The 24111-nt window shown below is 39.1% G+C and overlaps 1 protein-coding gene across 6 annotated transcripts in view; it reads left to right on the top strand.

Moving 5' to 3' along the window:
* LOC126337046 (regulating synaptic membrane exocytosis protein 2) overlaps nucleotides 1–24111 on the top strand; it is a 1181006-nt gene that overhangs the window by 938110 nt on the left and 218785 nt on the right. For 3 of the 6 annotated variants that reach the window (XR_007565038.1, XR_007565036.1, XM_050001371.1), the window contains one exon: nucleotides 1339–1535. Coding sequence is in view for 2 of the 6 variants with exons in the window: in XM_050001371.1 (XP_049857328.1) it covers nucleotides 1339–1535 (197 nt within the window). In the remaining 4 variants the exon portion in view is untranslated. Of the gene's footprint in view, nucleotides 1–1320; nucleotides 1536–24111 lie in introns of all 6 variants that reach the window. The other 3 variants (XR_007565035.1, XR_007565037.1, XM_050001370.1) reach the window with 1 other exon arrangement.

The raw sequence follows: 24111 nt of genomic DNA, 5'->3' as shown, positions 1-24111 counted from the left end.
ACACATTTACTCATTTGAAAACTCCAGCTAAACTGTAATATTTTACAGCTTCCCAAGCAAAACTGTATTAAAATTTGATTCTGCAAAACTGTACTAGTATTATTACTGCTCATAGTTCTACAATATTTATTTATCCTCTTTCTTTGTATATGTCTCAGAAATGAACCACAAGCAACAAAATGAAGAGCTGTTATTTCCTACTATTAAAGTTTATGGGATTTGCCATTCTTTATTACATAATTTTTACGTTATAGTCATAAAATAGATTAAAATAAAGTGTAGTTTCTGTGCAGTTTTCATCTGTAGTGTTATTTTGTTTTAGTGAGATTGTCTTCTCATATTTAACAATTTTGTTTAGTAGATATCACTTTTTTCATCAGTAAATTTTTCAATGGACTACTGCTTTCAAAAACATCAGAGATGTCTTGCAGTAAGTGGTAAATTATCGTACCTGAAGTGGTTAATTATCACTGAACAACCATATACTAACAGATATTCTGCTGTAATGGGTAGTGTATTTTAAACCCTGTTATTAATCAATAGTAGGTTGAGAACAGGTTTCTATACACTACACAGAAGTAATATTGATTAGTAGACTGTTGCATAAATAGTTATGGTCATTACTGCTAACCTTCCAAGCTTTTATTCTTCACTGGAGAGCATGCTCATATGCTACACGTATATACTGTGTTACTAGGACCCAAACAAACTACAACATCAGAAGAGAATGTAATGTGCACCTTGTATATGCAATATATAATAGATCAAATTTAGGAAGCTGATCAACAGCTATTTTTATGTGTCTTTCTGTTGATCAATACTTCTCCTGTAAAGTAAATACAGAGCTGTCATCATACCATTGCTTGTCTTCAGTTTACCAGTATCATCATCATAATAAATTCATCAATATTTATTACCTTGTCCACCGACATAAAAGTCACTAATTCAACAAACAGATTTGGTCATCTGCATCATAGACATTTGTAATGTTTTTCTTATATTTTTGCTACAGCATATACAGGTGACATTGTCACATTTGTTGTGATTCATTACAACTGCTCTTATGAACACTTTTATTCTGAGGGCTATAGAGTGAAACTTGTTGATGTAGAAATAAATCAAGGAGATTACTACAAGGAATTTTATGAGTCCCTAACAGTTAATCTCAACCAAAACATAAAAGCGATCATCTTTTTAAATTTTTCATTAGAACACGTTCCATCTAAAGATTATGAGTGCAACACATCTGACAGGCATAGGAGTCATTTTTCTTTTATAAATCAGATTATATGTTACAACAGTTACTGCAACCACTGACAGGTGGTCACCCTCCTTCAGGCTGGCGCAAGATGGTGGTCAGCTGTCGGATTTCATTGATGGCCTTGGTCCAGGTCAGCTTGTCGGCCGGCAAGTGCTAGGGGCACCAGCACTGGGGGACATACAGCTCAGCATGTGCTATCAGAAAGGCTACCTGGAGGTAGAAGTTATACGAGCCCGTGGATTGCAGGCTAGGCCTGGCTCAAAGGTTTTGCCAGGTATGTATTCATGTAGTTCTTCTATATTATGTACAGTGTGTTGGGTATTATATTGTGTATAATGTTCTTAAATTGTAATGTCAACAACTTAACCAAAGTAAAGAATCTATGTTGTAATTCACCAGTTTAAGAACTTTGTCATTCATAAAATCGCAGTGTGCATTATACCATTCATTAAATACAGTATAATTGCTGCTGAACCTACAAGATTTTCTCTACTATTTTTGCTAGCCAAGTTAGTTTCTTCATCTTTTACTTTTTATAAATTTATTTTTCCGAAGGTGCTTCTACTCTTCATTCTATAGGCACATATTAGATTCATATTACAAACCATTTACTAGGTGTTACATTGTGTACAATCTTCAATCAAAGAGAAATGTCAAAATATTGACCAGCATAAAGAAGCAGTGTGTCACTTCTGTTAATGTTTTCTTTTGAAGCTGTCATTTGAAAAATCACTGTGCATGTCATACATGTACTAAATCCACTGAGCTGTTACTGAAACCACAATTAACACTGTGTTTACTTTTCTAATCCAAATAATTTTTATTTACAGACACAAACATATTTCTGTTTTTGATTACTGGTTCTGACCATCCCAGATACCCATTTCCAGATTAGTGTGCAACACAGAACGACCATATGTTATCTTCCTGTACAATTCATAATTCTGGGGATGAGAAATGATGCGGCTAGAAGCAGCATTCTGAAAACATAAATATTATTGTGTTTATAAATAAAAACTATTTCTACATATGTAATAGTCACTGTTATCTGCAAATCAGACAAAGTTCTTCTCTGTATTTTACTTGTCTTTCTTTTGAAAGATTGTTTCTATTATGTGTTCCAGAGTACTCATACTATTTATTTTCCCACATGCTTTAATATAATTTTTTGTTCATGTAGTATTCTCCCATTTGACTACAATTTTGTCTATTTAATGTACCTTTTCTCAAGCATCATCTGCAGTTGAGTCACACAGACAAAGATTTGAGTCACCATTATTACTTCTTTGTGTATATTCTGCAAATATGTATGGGAAGGCAGAATGATTTAACTGCCATGTAGGCATCAGTGCAACTAATATAAAGTTTTCTCTGTTGAAAAGGTTTCATACACGAAATGTGCATCAGTTATCACTGTATTAATGCTGATGACTACAACAGAGATTCAGGGGAATGTACCTGTAAATGTAGTATTCTCCCATTTGACTACAATTTTGTCTATTTAATGTACCTTTTCTCAAGCATCATCTGCAGTTGAGTCACACAGACAAAGATTTGAGTCACCATTATTACTTCTTTGTGTATATTCTGCAAATATGTATGGGAAGGCAGAATGATTTAACTGCCATGTAGGCATCAGTGCAACTAATATAAAGTTTTCTCTGTTGAAAAGGTTTCATACACGAAATGTGCATCAGTTATCACTGTATTAATGCTGATGACTACAACAGAGATTCAGGGGAATGTACCTGTAAATAATTACTTTATTGGACAGGGTTGATACTGTGTGACATTAAATCATTGTTGAAGTTGCGTATTTTTTTTAAATCATGTGGACAACCGTGTGATACATTTTAACATTGCTTCATGTCACAAACACTGACACTCCTCTTAATACTCTACAGCAGTGGTTTTCAAAGTGTGCACCAGGGTACACTGGTGCACCCTAGAACATTTATGGGTGTGCCCTGTAATGTTTTAGGAAAAAATGTGGCCAAATATAAAAGGACATATAGCTACTCAATTTTACCCATTTCACAACAGGTGTAATATGGAATGACTCCTTAAGTTTTGTTGAATAGATCAGTTTGGTTAAGGAAAAAGGGTGGCTTATTCTCCTTTAGTGTTGACAGTATTTGTAACATTTAATGCTGACTGTCTTCACTCTTCTATTGCTGCTACTCTTAGCTGTCTAACAGTAGCGGCTGTTTGGGAACTGGGCAAAGGTATTACAAAATAAGGACTGAAGATAAAGCCATTGCTGGCCCATTGGGGTCGTCTCTTACACCACCAAGAAATGTAAGGAATTCTAGAGAAAGTGTAATTCACAGTGGGGTGAGAAAAATATTTATTCAGATGGCAGAATGCTGTAGTTTGGAGAAACAGAATGGTCAGATAATTGTCACATTGCTACAATCATAACAATATGCAGTTGTGGGAGTGATTAATTCATTTAATAATGAATGTAACTGTATTTATAAATGTAACATTTTATCCATGGTCAAGTTTAGTGTGGCCAACACACTACATATCTGATATGTTGTAAAAAACTTGCAGTCCAAGACTGCAACCATGGACTGCAAGTTGCATGCTACATGATCACTCATAATTAATAAATGCCTAAAAGGCCATTTTCTTCAACTCCTTTCATTAGAACTGCATGACAACAGCCTTACCTTAATTTCACAATTTTTGGTGGAAATAATGTGCTTTTAGTGGACTCTTTTTACTTTTGTGAGTAAAATATAACTATCTTAGTCACTGTTCGGTACCTGGTGCACAAGCATCCATGGATGACTAACACTGGTCCTGAAATTTTCCTAACCATCTCCCCTCTTACCACATTTCGTTCTGTAGGTGCCATGCAAAATTATTTTCACACGCCTCATTCTGTGCCCTCTTTCCATAACCAAGTCTCTTAATGCCTTTTGGATTTCTAAAAAGAAGAATATGTGTCGATATCTAAAAAGGCTTTAAACATTTTACTTCAAGTATTGACGTCATGTTTATGCGAATTAGGATTTTCTGCCCTCACCACAATTAAATGTAAAAGGAGAGGAACTCTTCAGTGTATCGACAAGGAAATGAGAGTTTGTCTTTCAAATATATCTCCAAACATTGAAGAAATTGTGAGGACACATCAGGGCTCATGTTTCTCATAAACACTAGAAAGAGTAGACACAAGGTACATTTTATTTGTATTGCACTATTACTTTTCTCTATAATTTGAACTAATCATTAGTTTTATTGCATTATTTCATTTAAATATATTTCACCTAATAGTTTCTCTTGCCTTTCGTCTTGAAAGGGTAGGAGGCAACATGGCACTCAGCCGTCACATTTGGATTACAACCGTGCTTCCTTTCATATTTCTTTCATACAAAAATTATTTGTTCATATTGTGATTTTTCATTAATATAAGTTGTATTTTCCGCAGTTTGGATGCGAAATTCAAAATAAAATGACTTAATTGTTATTTTATCACCGTATTTATTTCTTGTTTTGACTGTTGTAAGATATTCCTCAGAAATGTGTATATAGTGTGCCCACAATTATTTGCAGCCTTTTACATTTGCCCAAAGCTCAAAAAGTTTAAGAACCACTACTCTACAGCACGCTTACTTGTTATCAGTGAAGATGTGCTGTCCTGAAACCAGGTCTGCTCATTACCAGAGTAATACTTAATGAAAAAATCATTTTTTAACGATGGAAACTAGCTGGTTCAAGCTGCCATTGCTGGCGGTCATGTGTGCATGAGGTGTGCTTTTTTTGTGTGAATGAATGGTGTGTGCTTCTCTTTTTCCTGATAAAGACAGTGGCTGAAAGCTTATGTGCCTATCTGCAACATAGTGTTATCTTTGTGGTAAGTAGCAGTCAGTCTTTTCCTACATAAAAAAAAAAAATCCTATCCAAAGCAATTACAGCCAAAAACTGATACAGCTTCTGGTCTAACAGTTACACAGTAAGAAATAATGTGAAAGAGAAAAGAAAGAAGTAATGACTGAAGCAATATAGCAGTATTGTGTTCAACATTTCTTCAGTTGTTTGTGTGAGATGTAACGTGGAGTGGTCTGACTGCAATTTTAAATTTGCTCTTATCAAATAGTAGCACACTGTCTCAAAAATTTCACCACCTCATCAAATAAAATATCTGAGGTGTTTTGAGTTGTAAATGAATGATAATGTAACCTAGGCAAGAGGGTTCAATCGTATATTGACTGCAAAAGAAAGTGCTTGAGATGTATATAGGCATATAGGTGGACATAAAAACAAAGTATCAGCATTTAGGGATAGGAGGAGCAATTGTGGCAGTTTCATCACATGTAAAAATTAATGAAACATGCAAATTAATACTTCAAATTACCAAGCAGGTCATGTATATACAATTTATTTTATAGATTAGTGTGGCGTCTTCTGTCATCGTCCAGCACCATGACATGGGCGAGTGTTTTAAAGTACAGTGCCATGAAACTTTCGCGCTCAATGCCAGAGATGCTATACACAAGTGACAGTTGTTCTGTGATTTACTCTTTGATTGTTGATTTCTGTTCCACGTTCTACTCCTTGGCAAAAGTGTGAATCCAAGTGTGTTAGATATGGAGCAATTTACCTTACTGAACTTTTCTCACACCTTTGCATGAGTTATTGATTGCAGTGTATTATTGTCTGTTCCGACCGCAGGGTTTCATTAATAAATTATAACATCAAGCTGAGACATGCCTACTTCCCTTATTCAGCCTACAAGCACACGCAGATGTTAAACCGCCAATCATGGTAATTCAAACCAATACTGACAATTAGTATTAACAGCATTAACTTCTTTATTTTATTTTCCTTTAAGCTTACACTTTAAGCTTAGGTGTTCACCCTGATCACGAAAACAACAAAAGTTGTGTGAACTGTATTGTCTGATACAGTGGTTTCCATGAGAAACACGAAGAAAGTTCAGATGGCTGAGTTGACTGTGTCATTGTTACTTGATGTAAGTTTTATGTTGTTGCAAGATGATGAAATATCTCTTCAAGGACTACATTTGAAGTGTCATAATTATGATAACCAATTGGGTAATGTCTTAAAGCAGTTCTCTAACCCTGCCACATTCATCAATAATTTTTCTTCCATTAGATGGCACATTAAATGATTGTACATCAGTTGTAGCAATTTGAATTGTGCATGCATTCTGTTCAGGTTAAAGTCTGCTGTATATATTATATAATGTAAAGATTTGGGTGAGGAGCTGTAACATGTATCTCTTTAAGATGGGATAGCCACTACAGATCCTCTTGGCTGGGCACTTTGACAACTCTCATTCAGAAGAAGATAACTAATTTCAAATAGGTCTTTTGTAAACCTTTGTTTTTTTACTAATTATTCAGGAACAGACAATGCATTTGTGTGTTTTAATCTTGCAGGTAATTTCCTTGGCTATGAGGTACTTGAATCTTTCAGATTCAAGTTATAGAATAGTCTTTATCTTTTAGTGCATCAGATGCTTCCACCTGTCCTAACATTCACAAGAGTTGCTTTTGTAATGTCCACAGCAATTTCACTCTGACTGCACAAAAATTTACATTCTATAGATATCTGACTAATTCTTGAACAGTTCCATAGCAAGTGTGATACAAAATACCCTCAGGCTTTTTGAGCCACTTCATGTGGCCCCGCAATATTACCTTCTGTCTTCGTATACAGAAAATAATGAAACTAACAGTAAGAAAGACACAAAAATACATTTACATCTTAAACGTGAAACCACAAGAATATGGCACACTATCCACATTTAGTTAATCTGACAGAGACAGAACTACAGTAGAAAGAAAACATGCTCTTGGTAAAATGGTTGAAACACTGTACCAACATCAAAGTAAACAACCAATACATAGCAAATCTCATAACAGAAACTGAACACATCCTTACATGTGAAGAACAACAAAATAATTGTGAAATAAACATGTGACTGACAACAGAATTAGAAAGAAAAGAAAGAAAAGGCATAATTAAACAAACACAGCAAGCGCACAATAAGAACAACCAAACAGAAGCAGCGACCATGATAAGGTTGAAACAAAAGTTAATAAACAACAACATACTAATAACAAGAGTGGAAAAGAGAAATGTAACAGTACTCATGGACAAAGAGCAATACATCACAAAAACCAAGGAATACATAAATACCAACACCATACAAAACCTGAAGTCAGATTCAACTACACAACTCCAGGCAAACCTAAAACGAACATATAAAAACATTGAACATGTGCTCATGGAGAAACATAAATACTACATCACACAAAAAGACCACAAGTACCAACGCTCCACAGTCAACCAAAGATACAAAAACATGGTATGCCAGTGAGAGCCGGTATTAACTTCAATAAAGCCCTAACATACCACATAGCCAAACATCTCCAAAAGTTAATTACAAAACACTATAAAATAGAAAACAACAGAAGCATGATAAACACAGAAAACATAACAGAACACATCCAGAACATACAGGCACTACACGCAGCATCACTGACTTCATTCAACATAGAAAATATGTGTAACACCATCCCTATCACAGAAACAATAGCAATCATAAAACATAATCTCACATCCTACAGCAACCCCACCACAGAAGCAATAAAAGAAGTAACAAATATGCTCTGACTGACAACCGAACAAAACTACTTTCAGTTAAAATGAATATTGTCTACAAAGTGATGGAGTGCCCATGGGATCCCCAATATCAGGAATATTAGCAAACATTTTCATCAGTCATCTAGAAAATCAGATATTTGAAAAGAAAAGCACTAATGAAAGTTTCAAAATCAAGCATTGGTACAAATATGTGGATGGCATTATTCGTCTTGTAGATGAGCCAATTGAAAAAATTGATGAACTCCACTCAGAAATCAACAAAGGGCATCAGAACGTAAAAGTCTCACTTGAAAAAGAAAAACAAAATCAAATAAATTTTCTTGATATAACAATAAAAAAGAAACTGGAAAACATACATTTAACACTTCAGAAAACCAACAGCCACAGATACAATAACACATTCCACATCTAATCATCCGCACAACCAGAAGCTTGCAGCATCAAGACGTTTGTTATATAATTAAACAGCCTCCCACTCAACAAGAGAAACTACGGAAAAGAAAAAGAGTACAACCATACAAATAGCGAGGAAAAATGGATATGATACACATGTAGTTCACAGGGGGGAAAAAATCATTTCCAGAATACAAGAGAACTCACAAGCCGAAAACTTGCAAACACACACAATGACAAGATTACAGGGAAAAGAACCAGATGGTAAACAATGGCTTACACATAAATTAACACACAGAGTTGCAAACATCCTAACAAGACAGGGATTCCAAATAGCATATAAGACTGGGCAAACCCTCCAATCACACCTAAGCCAACCAACTATCAAGAGGGATAAATTCCAGTGATCAGGAATATATAAACTTGAATGTCAAAGTTGTGAGGCAGTATACATAGTCACGACATGCAGGAATTTAAAATGTGGTACAAAGAACATATCAGGCGTTGGAAGTATGAAACAAACCATTCCACATTTCCAGAACATTTAAAACACCATAACCATCATTTTACAAACATGGAACAAGAAATGAAAATTATGAGAATAAGCAACCCTGACAAATATCTTATACAAATCAAGAAAACTTCCCCATTCAGAAAGCCTTCACTGAAAACAACCATGTGATAAATGAGCAAAAACACATCAGTACGGGCTCCCTACTACACTTAACAAAAGAAATGATAAGATAAAAATTGTCCCTCTCTCTCTCTCTCTCTCTCTCTCTCTCTCTCTCTCTCTCTCTCTCTCTCACACACACACACACACACACACACACACATACAAAGCTCACCAAAATAAATATTATATCATACCAAAACACATACATATGCGAAAATGCATACACAAACAGATCACAGATACTCTGAAAATTACACTCAAAAGTTGGCAATAGCATTCGATCTTTAGCAAAAACATCTGACAGTTAGCAGCACAAACCAAAACATTACAACAAAACAAGTGTTCAGCTCCTAGTGCTGTGAAATGTGGGAAAAAAGACCCACTTTAACTTACTCAATTTTGTGGAAAATGGTGCTAGCTTAATTTACATACTTTCACTCATTATTGTCCTGTAGAAATATCCTCTTTAGTACTGTGACTACAGTAAGTGAAGAAATTATTTAACAATACGAACAAATAGCTGCAAAAGATTTATTTCTATCTGACATGGCTGCTTCCACAGGTGGCCCTGTCACTGATGGTATAGGACAAGCCTATGACAGGACTGGAATGATAATTGCTGGGTGGGATGAGTGAACAGGTTTTTCACTTGGATCTTCCCAGGAATATGGATATGATCCCTATACCAAGGGGTTGGGGTTTAGAGTGACATAGGGATGGACTAGGATTATGTAGAGCTTCGATGGGTGATGTAATGCCACTTTAGGATGGATAGGAAGTGTCTTGAGCATGATGACCCTCATATGATGGCATGTTGATAGGTACCCAAAGCCCTTATGAGGAAGTGGTTCAGTTGCTCCAGTCTGGGGTGGTATTGGTGACGCACAGGACACTCCTTTATTGCTGGCTCTTGGGGGTGGTGGGAGGATTTGGGGTTGAGGGAAAATAACATGGGAGCCCTGCTTGCAGAGTAGGTCAGGGGGTAGTGCCTGTCTGTGAAGGCCTTTCTGAGACCTTCAGCATATTGAGCTGGCGAATTCTTCTCCCTGCAGATGCTTTTTGGCCAGGCTACATGGGAGGGTTTCTGTGGTGTGAAAGCGATGGCAGGTGTCAAAATACAGGTATTGTTGGTGCTTGGTGGGTGTAATGTGGGCAGAGGGGTGGATGAAGCCATCAGAGAGGAGGAAGTCAACATCCAGGTAGATGGCACGCTGTGTTGGACAGGACCAGGTGAAGCAGATGGGTGAGAAGGTGTTGAGGCTGCGAAGGAATGAAGATAGGTTGTCTTGACCATGAGTACAGATCATGAAGACATGATCAATGAAACTTAACCAGACCAGGAATTTTGGATTTTGGGAGGCCCCAAAAACAGGTTTGCTATAAAAGGGTACCTTGTGGGTGCCCATGGTTGTCCTGCAGATTTGTTTGTATACCTTCCTTTCAAAGTAGAAGTAGTTGAGTATTAGCATGAAGTTAAAGTGAATGAGGTAGTATGTTTGGATAATGAAGGACATTGGAAAAGTTAGTTTTCAGTAGCAGCAAGACCATGAACATGAGGGGTATTGGTTTATAGAGCAGTGGCTTCAAAAGTGATGAGTAGGGATCCAGGAGTTGAAGGGGTGGGGATGGTAGAGAGTTGGTGAAGGAATTGGTTGGTATTATTGATGTGGTTGGCTAGATTTTAGCCAATTGGTTGCAGGTGTTGGCCAATGAGGACCAAAATTCTTTAACTGGGGTACAATGGGGCACATGGATTGTTGAGTTTGTGGGTTTTGGGGAGCATGTAGAAGCTGGGTGTGTGGGATGTCATAGGGGTGCTGAAGGAAATGTATTCAGTTAGCGGAGGAGTGTTCTGGGAAGGGCTTAGTGGAGTGTTGGTAGGGAGTTTTGAGAGATGTAGCAAGTTGAAAAGGTCAGCTAGGCAGGGTGTAGGTGCTATAAGCGGTTGATGCGGAGGAACACTGTGGGTAGGATTGGGGTTGGATAGTGATGCCCCAAGGTGGCAGTAAGATGTCAGAAGACTGGATAACTTATGGCGGCCATGTCTGGAATGCTCTTTCAACTGCTGGGGAGCAAGAGATTCATTTTCAGAAACGAGGTGTATGTAGTAGGGGTTGTACAGTAGCAGCGTCTTGTGTGTGGAGCAGAGATGGTCCTGGGGCACCTGCGCCATGCAGATGTGTCTTTGCAGTATGAGATTTTGAGACCCTAGGACTGGCAGAAGCTGAAGCATTGAAGGTCTTTGTGAGAGGAATGGTAGGCTCCAGAGAAAAAAAAAATGTGATTAAGTTGTTGGAGCAGTGGGTGCAGGAGGGGGTTGGGGGTGAGGGGCGGGGGATGGGTGGCAGGATTCCATGGTTTAGGTAAAGTTTAAGGAATATGATATCGACTCGCATTTAGCCAGGGAAAGGGATATGTTTTTTAATTGGTACAAAAAGAAGGAGCACGAATCCATTGTGGCAGGGATGGCATTGGGCAAACGGAAATGTAGTGGAAATGGCTAAATGAAGGTGTTAGTTGGTTGTAAGTGGAGCTGTATAGTGGAAAATATGTGTAAAATATGCAAAGGCATGTAAAAACATGCACAAATGTGTAAAAATACACAACAGCATGTAAAAATACACTTAAACATGTAAAAATATGCAAAAACACATGAAGCTAGGTAAAAAATGCACAAACATCTAAAAAACGAACAAAAACTTCGGAGAGAATGAACGGATGAGATATGGAAGTAGTATGTTGGATAAGTGAATAGAGGGTAAAGAATAAAATGTGAAAATACATGAGGATGGAGTAGGAAATGTGACCAATAGGAATAATTATAATTATTGGTGGGAAGAATCTGGGGCATGAGATGCTGCGCCAACAGCCCCTGAGGTCACATAGCAGTGTGTTGTGCATGGGCAGGATTGTTGATGTGTGGCTTTGAAGTTAAAGTGCATGGGAAGATGATGAAAAAACTCAAGAAAAAGAGAACAAATGGGCACTGAGAAGAATAATACATTATAGAATAGTAACAAATGAAAACACCACAAGATTACAGGATGGAACAAATACTGTTAGGTAAAAATTAAACAACTGGAATATAAACAATATTAGGAAAAGGGTAGATTGCTACTCACCATCTATATGATACATTACATTGCACACAGTCACAACAAAAGTCTGTTACACATTTAGCTTCCAGCCAATACCTTCTTCAGAAAAGAAAACACACATATACACACAATAGGAAGCAGATTTCACACATAAAGATAATCGCCATCCCTTCCAGCTCGAACAGGCATGAAATTGTCTCAAAAGACAAAAGGTATCAATTGTGCGTGTGTGTGTGGGGGGGGGGGGGGGGGGGGGGACTGGTGTCTGGCAGAGTATGGGGGACCTAAATGGAAACAAGACAAGACTGCCAGGTGTAGCATCAGGAGGCTGTATCACAGGGGATTTGCAGAGTGCGGGGGAGGGAAAGGGGGGGGGGGAGGAGAGGAGAGGAGAGGGGAATGCGAAAGATGGGTGGATGAGTTGGCAAAGGGTAGCACAAAATGAGGATAAGGGGATGTGAGAAGGGAGAAGGTGATAGAACTGAGGGGGCATAAACTGTTGGGTGGAGGGTGTGGGGATAGTAGGTCAACATATGTTGAGGCCAGGATAATTTCAGGAACAGAAAATGAGTTGTAAGGATAACTCTAATTTGCAAAGTTGGAATGTGATCCCTATGCCAAGGAGTTGAGATTAGAAGTAGCATAGGGATTGACTAGGATGTTATGGAGTTTGTGTGGGCAATGGAAGACCACTTTAAAGGTGTGGGAAGAATTTTGGGTAGCATATCCTTCGTTTCAGGACATGATGATAGATAATCAAAGCTCTGACAAAGGATGTGGTTCACTTGTTCCAGTCTGGGGTGATATTATGTGATGGTCTGGACACTCCTTTGTAGCCGGTTTTTGGCAGTAGTGTGAGAATTCTGGCTGTGTGAGCAAAAGGGTGTAGGAGATCTGTTTGCAAACTAGGTCAGGGGGATAGTTCTTCCTGTGAAAGCCTTGATGAGACCATCAGCATACTGAGCTAGAGAGTTCTTGTCACTGCAGATAAGCTATCCCCATGTCGACAGACTGTATGGCAGCAATGTTTTGGTGTTGAAGGGATTGCAGCTGTTGAAATGCAGGTACTGTTAGTGGGTGGTGGATTTATTGTGGAGAGACGTTTCAACGTAGCCATCAGAGGAGGAAGTCAACACCCAAGAAGATGGTACATTGGGTTGAGGAGGTCCAGGTGAACTGGATGGGAGGGAAGGCGTTGAGGTTGTGAAGGAATGAGGCTAGGGTGTCCCAGACTTGAGTCCTGATCATAATGATATCATGAACAAAACTGAACCAGACCAAGGATTTGGTGTTTTTGGAGGCTAAGAAGGTTTTCTTTAGATGGCCCATAAACAGGTTGGCACAGGAAGGTGCCACGCAGGGCCCATGGATGTGCCATGAATGTGTTTGAATACCTTCCCTTCAAAGGTGTAACAGTTTTGTGTTACAACAAAGTTAGTAAGTTTTATGTGTTTGGAGCCTCAAGGACATTGGAAAAATATAGTATTCACTAACAGCAAGACCATAATTGTGAGGAATGGTTGTGTATAGGGAAGTGGAGTCAGCAGTGACAAGTAGTGCTCCAGGAACTAAAGGAATTGGAATGGTGGAGAGATGATAAAGGAAGTGGTTGGTATCTTCAGTATAGCGCCCAGAAATGGTGAGTTTGTGGATTTTTGGGAGCATGTAGAAAGTGGATGTGCAGGGTGTAATAGGGGTGAGGAGAGAAATGCATTCAGGGATGGATTCTCACTGAGGCCTTCACAGACAGGTACCATACCACTGTTGAGTGTATGTCCTATAGGAGTAGTGTTCTGTTTCTTTTTAATGTGGTTATTTGTTTCCTGCTATGTGATCCAGCATTTCTGCACACTTGGGTAAGACTCCTTCTATGCAAGTGAAGTTCAGTTCATATGATAATTTTTATTTATTTAGAAATCACACAAAGTACCTATAAGCAATTTCTGGAAGCTTTTTTTGCAGCTCAAAAGGATTTCATTCTTTCTTTGGAATCTGCCTTCTATTCTCTGTCCACCCACTGTTCTGCTTCTGCTCATCATGGAAGCCCTTATGGTTGTTGGTCAGTTATCTGTTCTTTGAGCTGTGAGAAATATCAATATATCATCCTCATTCAGTCCAATGATTTGAGGTCTTTCCTTACTTTGATGCAACATTTAATCAGATACTGTGTGTCTGTTGTTCATCACTTTAAAAATCTGCTTCATTTGTTGAGTTGCATTCATCTTGAACAGATCTCCATAGAACTTTAGTCATTATTTCCTTATTGTCCCCCATCAGCCATTCATTATCCCACTATCTCTATTGTCTGCCCCACACTGTGTACTGTCCCTCTGTTGTCTTAGGAGCCATTGTTTTCTAAACGATCTTGGGCTTGTACTTCTCAGCTTCTGTAATTCCAGCCTTCCCTTTCTTTCTGAGGCAATCAATGTGATTGATATCATAATGTGTTGGTTTCCAGGAAAAATGTGAGCTGCATAGTTAAAGACCTGTCCTTTTTTTCCCCTAAGGGAAGTCTTTCCGCTCCCGGGATTGGAATGACTCCTTACCCTCTCCCTTAAAACCCACATCCTTTCGACTTTCCCTCTCCTTCCTGAAGAGGCGGCCATCGGTTGTGAAAGCTAGTAGTTCTGTGTGTGTGTGTTTGTGTGTTTTGTTAGTGTGCCTGTCTGCCGGCACTTTCCCGCTTGGTGGGTCTTGGAGTCTTTGTTTTTAATATATCATTTACATAATATAACAACAATAATGGTCCACATATTGAACCTTGTGGAACACATAACTGAGTTTATTTCAAGCCAGAGAGGAATTTGTAGCCACTCTTTTCTATAAGTACTTTTTGCTTTCTGTTCACTAAATAAGATGATATCCAACTAGGATATTTTCCTTGAAATTCATAGCCTACCAATTGGTAGGAAAGCAATTAGTTATTTAGAACATAAAAAACTTTTGTGAGGTCACAAAAGATACTTCACAAAGACACACACACACACACACACACACACACACACACACACACACACACACACACACACACACATTGTGTGAGTATTATCAAAACAATGCCTAATATTTGTGTACAACTCATTTATTGCATGAGTTTTGGAGAGGCCTTTCTTGAAACTGTGCTTACTGCAAAGATGATGCTCTGAGATGAAATTCAGTTTTCTATATTCAATGCAGTTCTTTCAAATATTTTTGGGAAATTGGTAACAATGAGATAGGTCTATTGTTCCCCATATTCTAGTCAGCCTGGGAAACAGTCCTCATGGAATGACAGCTTGAATATGAAGGGCAGCGAATCTGCAATTCTGTAACAGACTGATATTAAAATTTGGTGGAAACACCATTCAGTCCCACAGAGTTTACATTTTTAGGGACATTATTATTTTCACATCATATGTTGGAACACAGTAGAACTTATAGACTGTACAGTTTCTCTTAGTTATACTAGAATTTATGCTTGGTGAGAAGTCACCCATTTACTATGATTTATGAAGAATTCATTGAAGGATTCACATATGGCTTTGGAATGCGTAACAGATCTACAGTTTAGCTCTAGTTTAATGGGACATTTTCTCTATCTCACAGTTAATTTCACTTTTGTGACAGACCAAGCAGCTTTGATTTATTGTTTGCATTTGAAATGAATGTATTGTTTGCAGTACAAATTGTTAGTTTAACTACTTTATCAAATGTTTCTAAGATTCTGTACCTCAACTGATAAAAATGGAATCCTTACAGGATCACTTTGTTGTGTGTTGGTCTGTCTGTCCAGCTTTTGAAAACCATTTTCCTCAAAGGGTAGACATAAAAAGTTGAAATTAATGTCACATACTGAGGACTATGGTCCCTTGATGGTATGAAACAGTCAAGCTTCTAAGTCATGCAGTCAAAAGATACATCTCTTTATGTCATACATTATAACATTCACAAATGCATTCATCAAAACCTATAACGTATTTCTCATTGGACTAGAATGATGAAATTTGGTAAAATAGAAGAGTTCACAGTAAAACCAATGGAACAATCCTAAAATTGTGAATTTGTAATGATACCAAATCACTTTTTTTGTCATTTCTTATTTCTCTCTCTGTGTTCATCTGTCTGTTAATACTCTTTTTCTGAGAAAGAGGTTGGCGTATCAAGTTGAAATTTATGTCATGTACTAAAGCTTATGGTTACTTGGGGGTTTAAAAAATTTATGCTTCTAAGTCCATGCAGTCAAAAGATATGTTTGTTTATGTCACATATTTTGATATTTGCAAACTCACTCATCAAAACCTATAGCGTTTTTCCTGTTGGTGTAGAATCATGAAATTTGACAAGAAGGAAGGTTTCACTGTACAAAAAAACTAAGGGACCCAGAAACTAAATTTGTAATTTTATGATATGGGAATTCAGGAATTCAGGAAGGCTGTGAGGGACACACGTGTATTCAGGGGATTCTTTGATGACACTGATCATTATTTAATCTGCAGTGAAATTGGGATTGTGAGGCCAAAAGTGCAGGTGGTCAGGTCCATATGTAGGGGGATAAGAGTGGAGAAACTTCAGAATAAGGAAATCAGGCACAAGTACATAACAGTGATCTCAGAAAGGTACCAGTTAGTTGAATGTAGCCAATTACAGTCATTGGAATAGGAATGGACAAGGTACAGGGACACAGTACTAGAAGTGGCTAAAGAATGTCTTGGAACAGTAGTGTGTAAAAGCAGAAAGAAGGAAACAGCTTGGTGGAATGACACAGTCAAGGCAGCCTGTAAAAGGAAAAAGAAGGTGTATCAAAAATGGCTACATACTAGAACTCAGGGTAGACAGAGAAAGTTATGTTGAAGAAAGAAACAAAGCCAAACAGATAATTGCAGCATCCAAGAAGAAATCTTAGGAAGACTTTGGAAACAGCTTGGAGACTATGGGTCAAGCTGCTGGAAAACCATTCTGGAGTGTAATTAGCAGTCTTCGAAAGGGAGGTAAGAAGGAAATGACAAGTATTTTGGACAGGTCAGGAAAACTGCTGGTGAATCCTGTGGATGCCTTGGGCAGATGGAGGGAATATTTTGAAGAGTTGCTCAATGTAGGTGAAAATACGATCAATAATGTTTCAGATTTCGAGGTAGAATGGGATAGGAATGATGACAGAAATAGGATCGCATTTGAGGAAGTGGAGAAAATGGTCAATAGATTGCAGTGCAATAAAGCAGCTGGGGTGGATGAAATTAAGTCAAAACTCATCAAATACAGTGGAATGTCAGGTCTTAAATGGCTACACAGGATAATTGAAATGGCCTGGGAGTCGGGACAGGTTCCATCAGACTGGACAAAAGTAGTAATCATACCAATCTTTAAACATGGAAACAGAAAAGATTGTAACAACTACAGAGGTATCTCTTTAATCAGTGTTGTGGGTAAAATCTTCTCAGGTATTGTTGAAAGGAAAGTGCGAGTATTAGTTGAGGACCAATTGGATGAAAATCAGTGTGGGTTTAGGCCTCTTAGAGGTTGTCGGGACCAGATCTTTAGCTTACGGCAAATAATGGAGAAGTGTTAAGAGTGGAACAGGTAATTGTATCTATGCTTTACAGATCTAGAAAAGGTATGTGACCAGGTTCCTAGGAGGAAGTTATTGTCTATTCTACGAGATTATGGAATAGGAGGCAAAGTTTTGCAAGCAATTAAAGTTCTTTACATGGATAGTCAGGCAGCAGTTAGAGTTGACGGTAAATTGAGTTCATGGTTCAGAGTAGTTTCAGGGGTAAGACAAGCCTGCAACCTGTCGCCACTGTTGTTCATATTATTTATGGATCATATGTTGAAAACAATAGACTGGCTGGGTGAGATTAAAATATGTGAACACAAAATAAGCAGTCTTGCATATGCGGATGACTTAGTTGTGATGGCTGATTCGATTGAAAGTTTGCAAAGTAATATTTCAGAGCTAGATCAGAAATGTAAGGACTGTGGTATGAAGATTAGCATCTCCAAAACAAAAGTAATATCAGTGGGAAAGAAATATAAATGGATTGAGTGCCAAATAAGAGGAACAAAGTTAGAACAGGTGGACGGTTTCAAGTACTTAGGATGCATATTCTCACAGGATGGCAACATAGTGAAAGAACTGGAAGCGAGGTGTAGCAAAGCTAATGCAGTGAGCGCTCAGCTACGATCTACTCTCTTCTGCAAGAAGGAAGTCAGTGCCAAGACTAAGTTATCTGTGCACCGTTCAGTCTTTCGACCAACTTTGTTGTATGGGAGCGAAAGCTGGGTGGATTCAGGTTACCTTATCAACAAGGTTGAGGTTACAGATATGAAAGTAGCTAGGATGATTGCAGGTACTAGTAGATGGGAACAATGGCAGGAGGGTGTCAACAATGAGGAAATCAAAGAAAAACTGGGAATGAACTCTATAGATGTAGCAATCAGGGCGAACAGGCTCAGATGGTGGGGTCATGTTACATGCATGGGAGAAGCAAGGTTACCCAAGAGACTCATGGCTCCAGCAGTAGAGGGTAGGAGGAGTCGGAGCAGACCAAGGAGAAGGTACCTAGATTCGGTTAAGAATGATTTTGAAGTAATAGGTTTAACATCAGAAGAGGCAGCAATGTTAGCACTAAATAGGGGATCATGGAGGAATTTTATAAAGGGGCTATGCTCCATACTGAACGCTGAAAGGCATAATCAGTCTTAAATGATGATGATGATGATGATGATGATGATGATGATGATATGGGAAAAAATTATCATTTCTTATCTGACTCTTTTTCTCTTTGTCCATCTCTTAAGACTGCTTTTCCTCAAGAACATGTAGAACTGAAATTTATGTCAACCACTAAAGTCAATAGGCCCTTCGTGGTGTAATAAAAGTAAGCTTCTAAGTAAATGCAACCAAAAGCTGTGGCCATCTTTTGATACTCATAAACTCACTCATCAAAACCTGTGGGGTACATCCCATTGACCTAAAATGATGATATTTGGGAATAAGCAAAGTTTCACAGTACAAGTAAAGGAAAAATATGAAAACTGTTATTTTGTAATTATATCACATGAAAAAAATAGTTCTTTTGTCATTTCTTCTCTGACAGCAAACTTGAAATTAAAATAATCAATAGTTCTGCATTCAGATGACTGCATCACAGTGGTAAAATTCAAGCATCAGGCAAGGAATGACTATATATGCTCATATAACACATTTCTGAAATTATCCATCATCAGATATCCAGCACTGATTACTGCACTTAGATAAAGAGTTTCAACTTGTATGTGAAATGCTGTATCTGTGTGCAGTAACTGTTCCTGGATATCTGGTGATGGATAAATTCTGAAACATATGAGTAGTAAAGTTTTTCCTTGCCTGATGTTCAACTTTTACCACTGTGACGGAGGTCAGCCTGAATGCAGAACTACTGATTATTGTAATAATGGTTGCCTGCCTCATGCATGACTTTATGTCACATTTATATTATTGAAATTAAAACATTCTCAAAAATCTTGGAATCCCTGAGATTGACACCTTATCAGTATCAATATTGATAACAGACAAAATGGTCAAGATTCTTGACCCCATGAATGGATTAATTGACTTTATTACATAATTAAGTTTGTACAGAATCCTTGGTGCATCAGTCCTACCTGTACCTGGCCAATTTTTTTGTATGTACATACAAATTTAGCAACTTTGGTGTTTTTTAATAACCTTTGCCTTAAAACACAGTTTTCACTTCTCAATTCCTTCTGTAACCCATAATATGTTTCTGAGAAACTAATTCCATACTGTTAAAAAAGAGAAGCATTCACTGAATATACTCATGAATTCAGCTGATAAGTTATTGCAGCTGTAATTTGCTTAAGTGTGTTTGCTGGCTGCCAACATAGGGAAGCATAGTTTTTTTAATAAATACCTCCACATTTTCTTGATTGGAGTTACTACATCTTTTGGTTGTGTGGGATGAACTTATCTCTACTGTTTTGACAGTCTGCCCCATGTAAGACTTGCCACATTCACAAGGTCTCAGAAGGCCTTCACACACATAGTCCCATTTCCTGTGCCCCGATTTCCTATGACATATCCTCACACAACCTCAAGCCTCCCACTAGCCCCTAGAATCAGCTGTTAAGGAGTACCCCTTTGTCACTCAACATCATTCCAGACTGGAGGAAATAAACTATACCTTTGCCAGGGACTTGATCATCATACCCAGAAACAAATGACATCCTATCTAAGATCCTTCCCACCCCTTTCTAAAGTGGTATTCTGTTTCCCACCCAACCCCACCATTCTGGTGCATCCTTATGCCGCTCCCACTCCCAACCCTCTCTGCTGTGGCTGTATTCCAGTGGAAGACCCATGTGCAAGACCTATCCAGTTAACACACTGAGTACATCCTTCTACAGTCCTGTCACAGGCTTTTCCTATCCCATTACAGGCAGGGCTACCTGTGCAAGAGCCATGTCATATACCAGCTGTGCTCCAATTACTGCACAGCATTTTATGTGTACATGACCACCAACCATCTGCCCTATAGAATTAGTGACCAAGAACGAAGTAGACAACCAGTCACACAACCAGTGGACAGCCTGTACCACATGGATTCTTCCCTCCACACCAGCTTGTCTGATGTACGCAGCAGGGAGCTATCCTTGCAACATGTCCGTTTCTTTCGTATTTTTAATGGCCTCAGTCTCTGCTAAACCACTGCCCCACACTCTTTACCCAACAATTCTCCCTTCCTCTATTCTGTCAGCTCCTCCAGATACAATCCTCGGCATCATCTACATCATGAGTAGCATCTCACCAGCTCCGATATCTGTGTGTTGCATGCCTTGCTGATGCACCTGGCAGCCCTTCCTCCCACATTCCTGTCCCGTACACCTTATGTCTCCCTCCAAGCTGCCACTTACCCACTCCCTACCACTACTCTTTCTCATTCCACCTCCCCACATGACACCCCCTGTGAGATGCCATCTGTGTATAATAAACTTAGGTGGCACCATCACATAGATGATTTTCCCAAATAGCTCACTCCTGCTTGCTTTGCATTTAGAAATTGCTTTGACCTGCTCAAACAGGTGCTAGCATATTTTCACTCATTACTGTCCTATATCATAATCTTATGTGACAATGCAGCTGAAATGAAAAAAAGCCATCAGCGATATGTCTGTGTGTCCCAGTTAAAACCTGTTTAGCGCTGTTCCCACATAGGATTAAGCATGTTTTACATATGACACAATGCCACTGATGCAGATACAGTTGAAAATGGCCACAAGCTGAAAAGTGGCAGTAATATTGTTTATATACAATAATAAATAGTAAAGGTTGTCTAGCATAATAGAATTTGACATGCTGTAGTGGTTTCCAAAATGGTTCCATCAGTCAGAAGTAAAACTTGTTTTCATATAGACTACTATCTCTCTATATGGTTCAGAATGGACTTTTATAATCTGGCACAAAAGTGAATAACAGCTTGGTAATAAACTTCAGGCAGTAAATTAAAAATCCCCAAACGTAAAAAAAAAAAAAAAAAAAAAAAAAAAAAAAAAAATTAAAAAAATGAATCAAAAGAATATCTCATTGACTATTCTTCCTACGGTTTATCAGAAAATTTAGACTCAGGAGTATAAATGCCACGTATGCCTAATATCTGTGTTAACAATGGAAAATCCAGGATGGAATAATGGCAATATTATGAAAATGACAGATTGCTGCTACCAGTATAGAGGATACATTGAGTTACAGGCATGAAAACTTCTGATAAATGTAAGGTTTCAGGCAAAAGGCTTTCTTCTAAAGTAGACAACATACACACATTCATGCAAGCATAACTCACACACACATGACCACTGTCTGTGACCTCAAAGGTCAAACTGTGAGCAACTGCCCAAATTGCCCATGATGAGAGCAGAGTCTGTGTGGTGGGGGAAAGGAGGAGGTTGGATCAGGGAGGGGGAGAGATAGTAGGGTTCGGGTGGGGAACAGTATAGTGCTGCTTGTGGGAGCATGCAGGATCCAGATGGGGTAGCATAGGGCAGCTATGTGCATTCAGGAGGTTAGACAGGAGGGACAAAGTGGTCTGGGTCCATCTATTCCATCACTGCAGTCACTTGTCTCTCATTCTCTTTTTTCCTCCAATCTCTGCTTATCTCTTTTTTTCCCTTATCTACTTCTCTTCTTTTCCACCCCACCCCCCCCCCCCTCTCTCTCTCTCTCTCTCTCTCTCTCTCTCTCTCTCTCTCTCTCTCTTCCTGTCTAACGACACAACTGCACCTAGCTGCCCTATACTGTCCCCACCATATCCCTACTTGCTTCCATAAGCAACACTTTACTGTCCCCTCCCCCTCCCCCCACTCCATTATGCTACTATGACTCCCCCTCCCCACTCCAGCCTCCCCCATACTCCCACCACTGGGATTGCTTCTCCAGTCATGCATAGTTGCCTGCAGTCTGGCCTATGTGGCCAAAGACGGTGATCACCGTTGTGTCAATTGTTTTTGGCTGGATGTATGTGTGTTGTCTACTGTAGGAGAAGGACTTTTGGCCGAAAGCTCACCTGATTATCAGTCTTTTTAGTGTGCCTTTTCATAATGTTGGTAATATTTGTATAAGATAGATATTGACTTCTCCAGTACGCTCACAACTAATAGTGGACTGTGTAAAACTGCATAAACGTTTTGTTATAAAAGGAGAGATTGCTACTTACCATAAAGAGAAGATGTTGCATTCACAGACAGACCCGATGAAAAGACTGCTATACAGTTAAGTTTTTTGGGAAAAGGCCTTCTTCCAAAGTTGAAAATGCACACACAACCACACATGCACAACTCACACTCGTCTCTGTCTAGTGTGACTGGACTACATCTGCAGCTGATAGGAGCAGAAATCTGTGGTAAGTGGTTTGGTAAGGAGGAGGTATATGGTATGGAAGGGAGGGATAGCAGGAATGGGTTGAGGGAAGTTGTAGTATTGCTTGTGCGACTATGCGGGCACATGGTGGGGACAGTGTAGTTCTGTTAGGTACAGCTTGGTGGTATATTGCAGACAGAGTTCCCACCTACACAGTTCAGTAAAGCTGGTGTTGACAGGAAGAATCCAGATGTGCAGGCCGTAATTCAATTGAATGATTTGAGTGAAGCACATTGTGTTGGGTAGCATGTTTTGCAACTGGGTAGTCCATCTGCCTCTTGGCAGTTTGATGGTGGCCATTCATGTGGACAGACAGTTTGTAATTTGTGATCCCTATGTAGGAAGCAGCACAGTGGCTGGAGCTTGGTTTGTAGATCACATGGCAGCTTTCACCGGTAGCCCTGCCTTGGATGGGATACAAGACGCCTGTGACAGGACTGGAGTAGTTGGTGGTGGGAGGATGTTTGGGGCAGGTCTTGCATCTAGGTCTACTGCAGGGATATAAGTGGTGGAGCAAGGGGCTGGGAGCAGGGGTAGAGTAGGGATGGGCAAGGATATTGCATAGGTTTGATAGGTGGCAGGATATCACAGTGGGAGGGATGCAAAGGATAGTGGGTAGGATAGTCCCCATTTCAGGGCACAATGAGAGGTAGTCAGTACTCTAGTGGAAAATGGATTTGAGTTGGTCCAGTCCTAGGTGGTACTGAGTCAAGAGGACAGTGCTTCTTTGTGCCCAGATTGTGGGTCCATGGAAGGTTGTATGTAACTGAAGAGACAAAGCAAGGGAGATTTGTTTCTGTACATAATTGGGAAGGTCATTTCAGTCTCTGAAGGCCTCAATTAAGATCCTTGGTATATTACAGGAGGGACTGCTTGTCAATACAGATGTGGCAACTGTGGGTGGATATGCTTTAAGGAGAGTACTTCTGATATAGAATGGGTGGTAGCTATTCTGATGGCTGATAGGTATGATATGGACAGAGCTACTGATGTATCCATGCTGGAGGTGGGGGTCAACATTGAGGAAGGTGGTTTGTTGGGTTGTTGATGATGAAGTGTATTGAGTAGTGAAGAAGGGGTGTTGAGGTTCTGGAGGAATGTGAATAATGTGCCCTCACCGTCAGCCCAGTTCACAAGAATGTCATCAGTG

Source organism: Schistocerca gregaria, chromosome 2 (genome assembly GCF_023897955.1).
Source record: "Schistocerca gregaria isolate iqSchGreg1 chromosome 2, iqSchGreg1.2, whole genome shotgun sequence".
Classification (NCBI taxonomy): domain Eukaryota; kingdom Metazoa; phylum Arthropoda; class Insecta; order Orthoptera; family Acrididae; genus Schistocerca; species Schistocerca gregaria.
The sequence above is the reverse complement of the archived record's forward strand: the minus strand, read 5'-3'. Positions and strand labels throughout refer to the sequence as shown.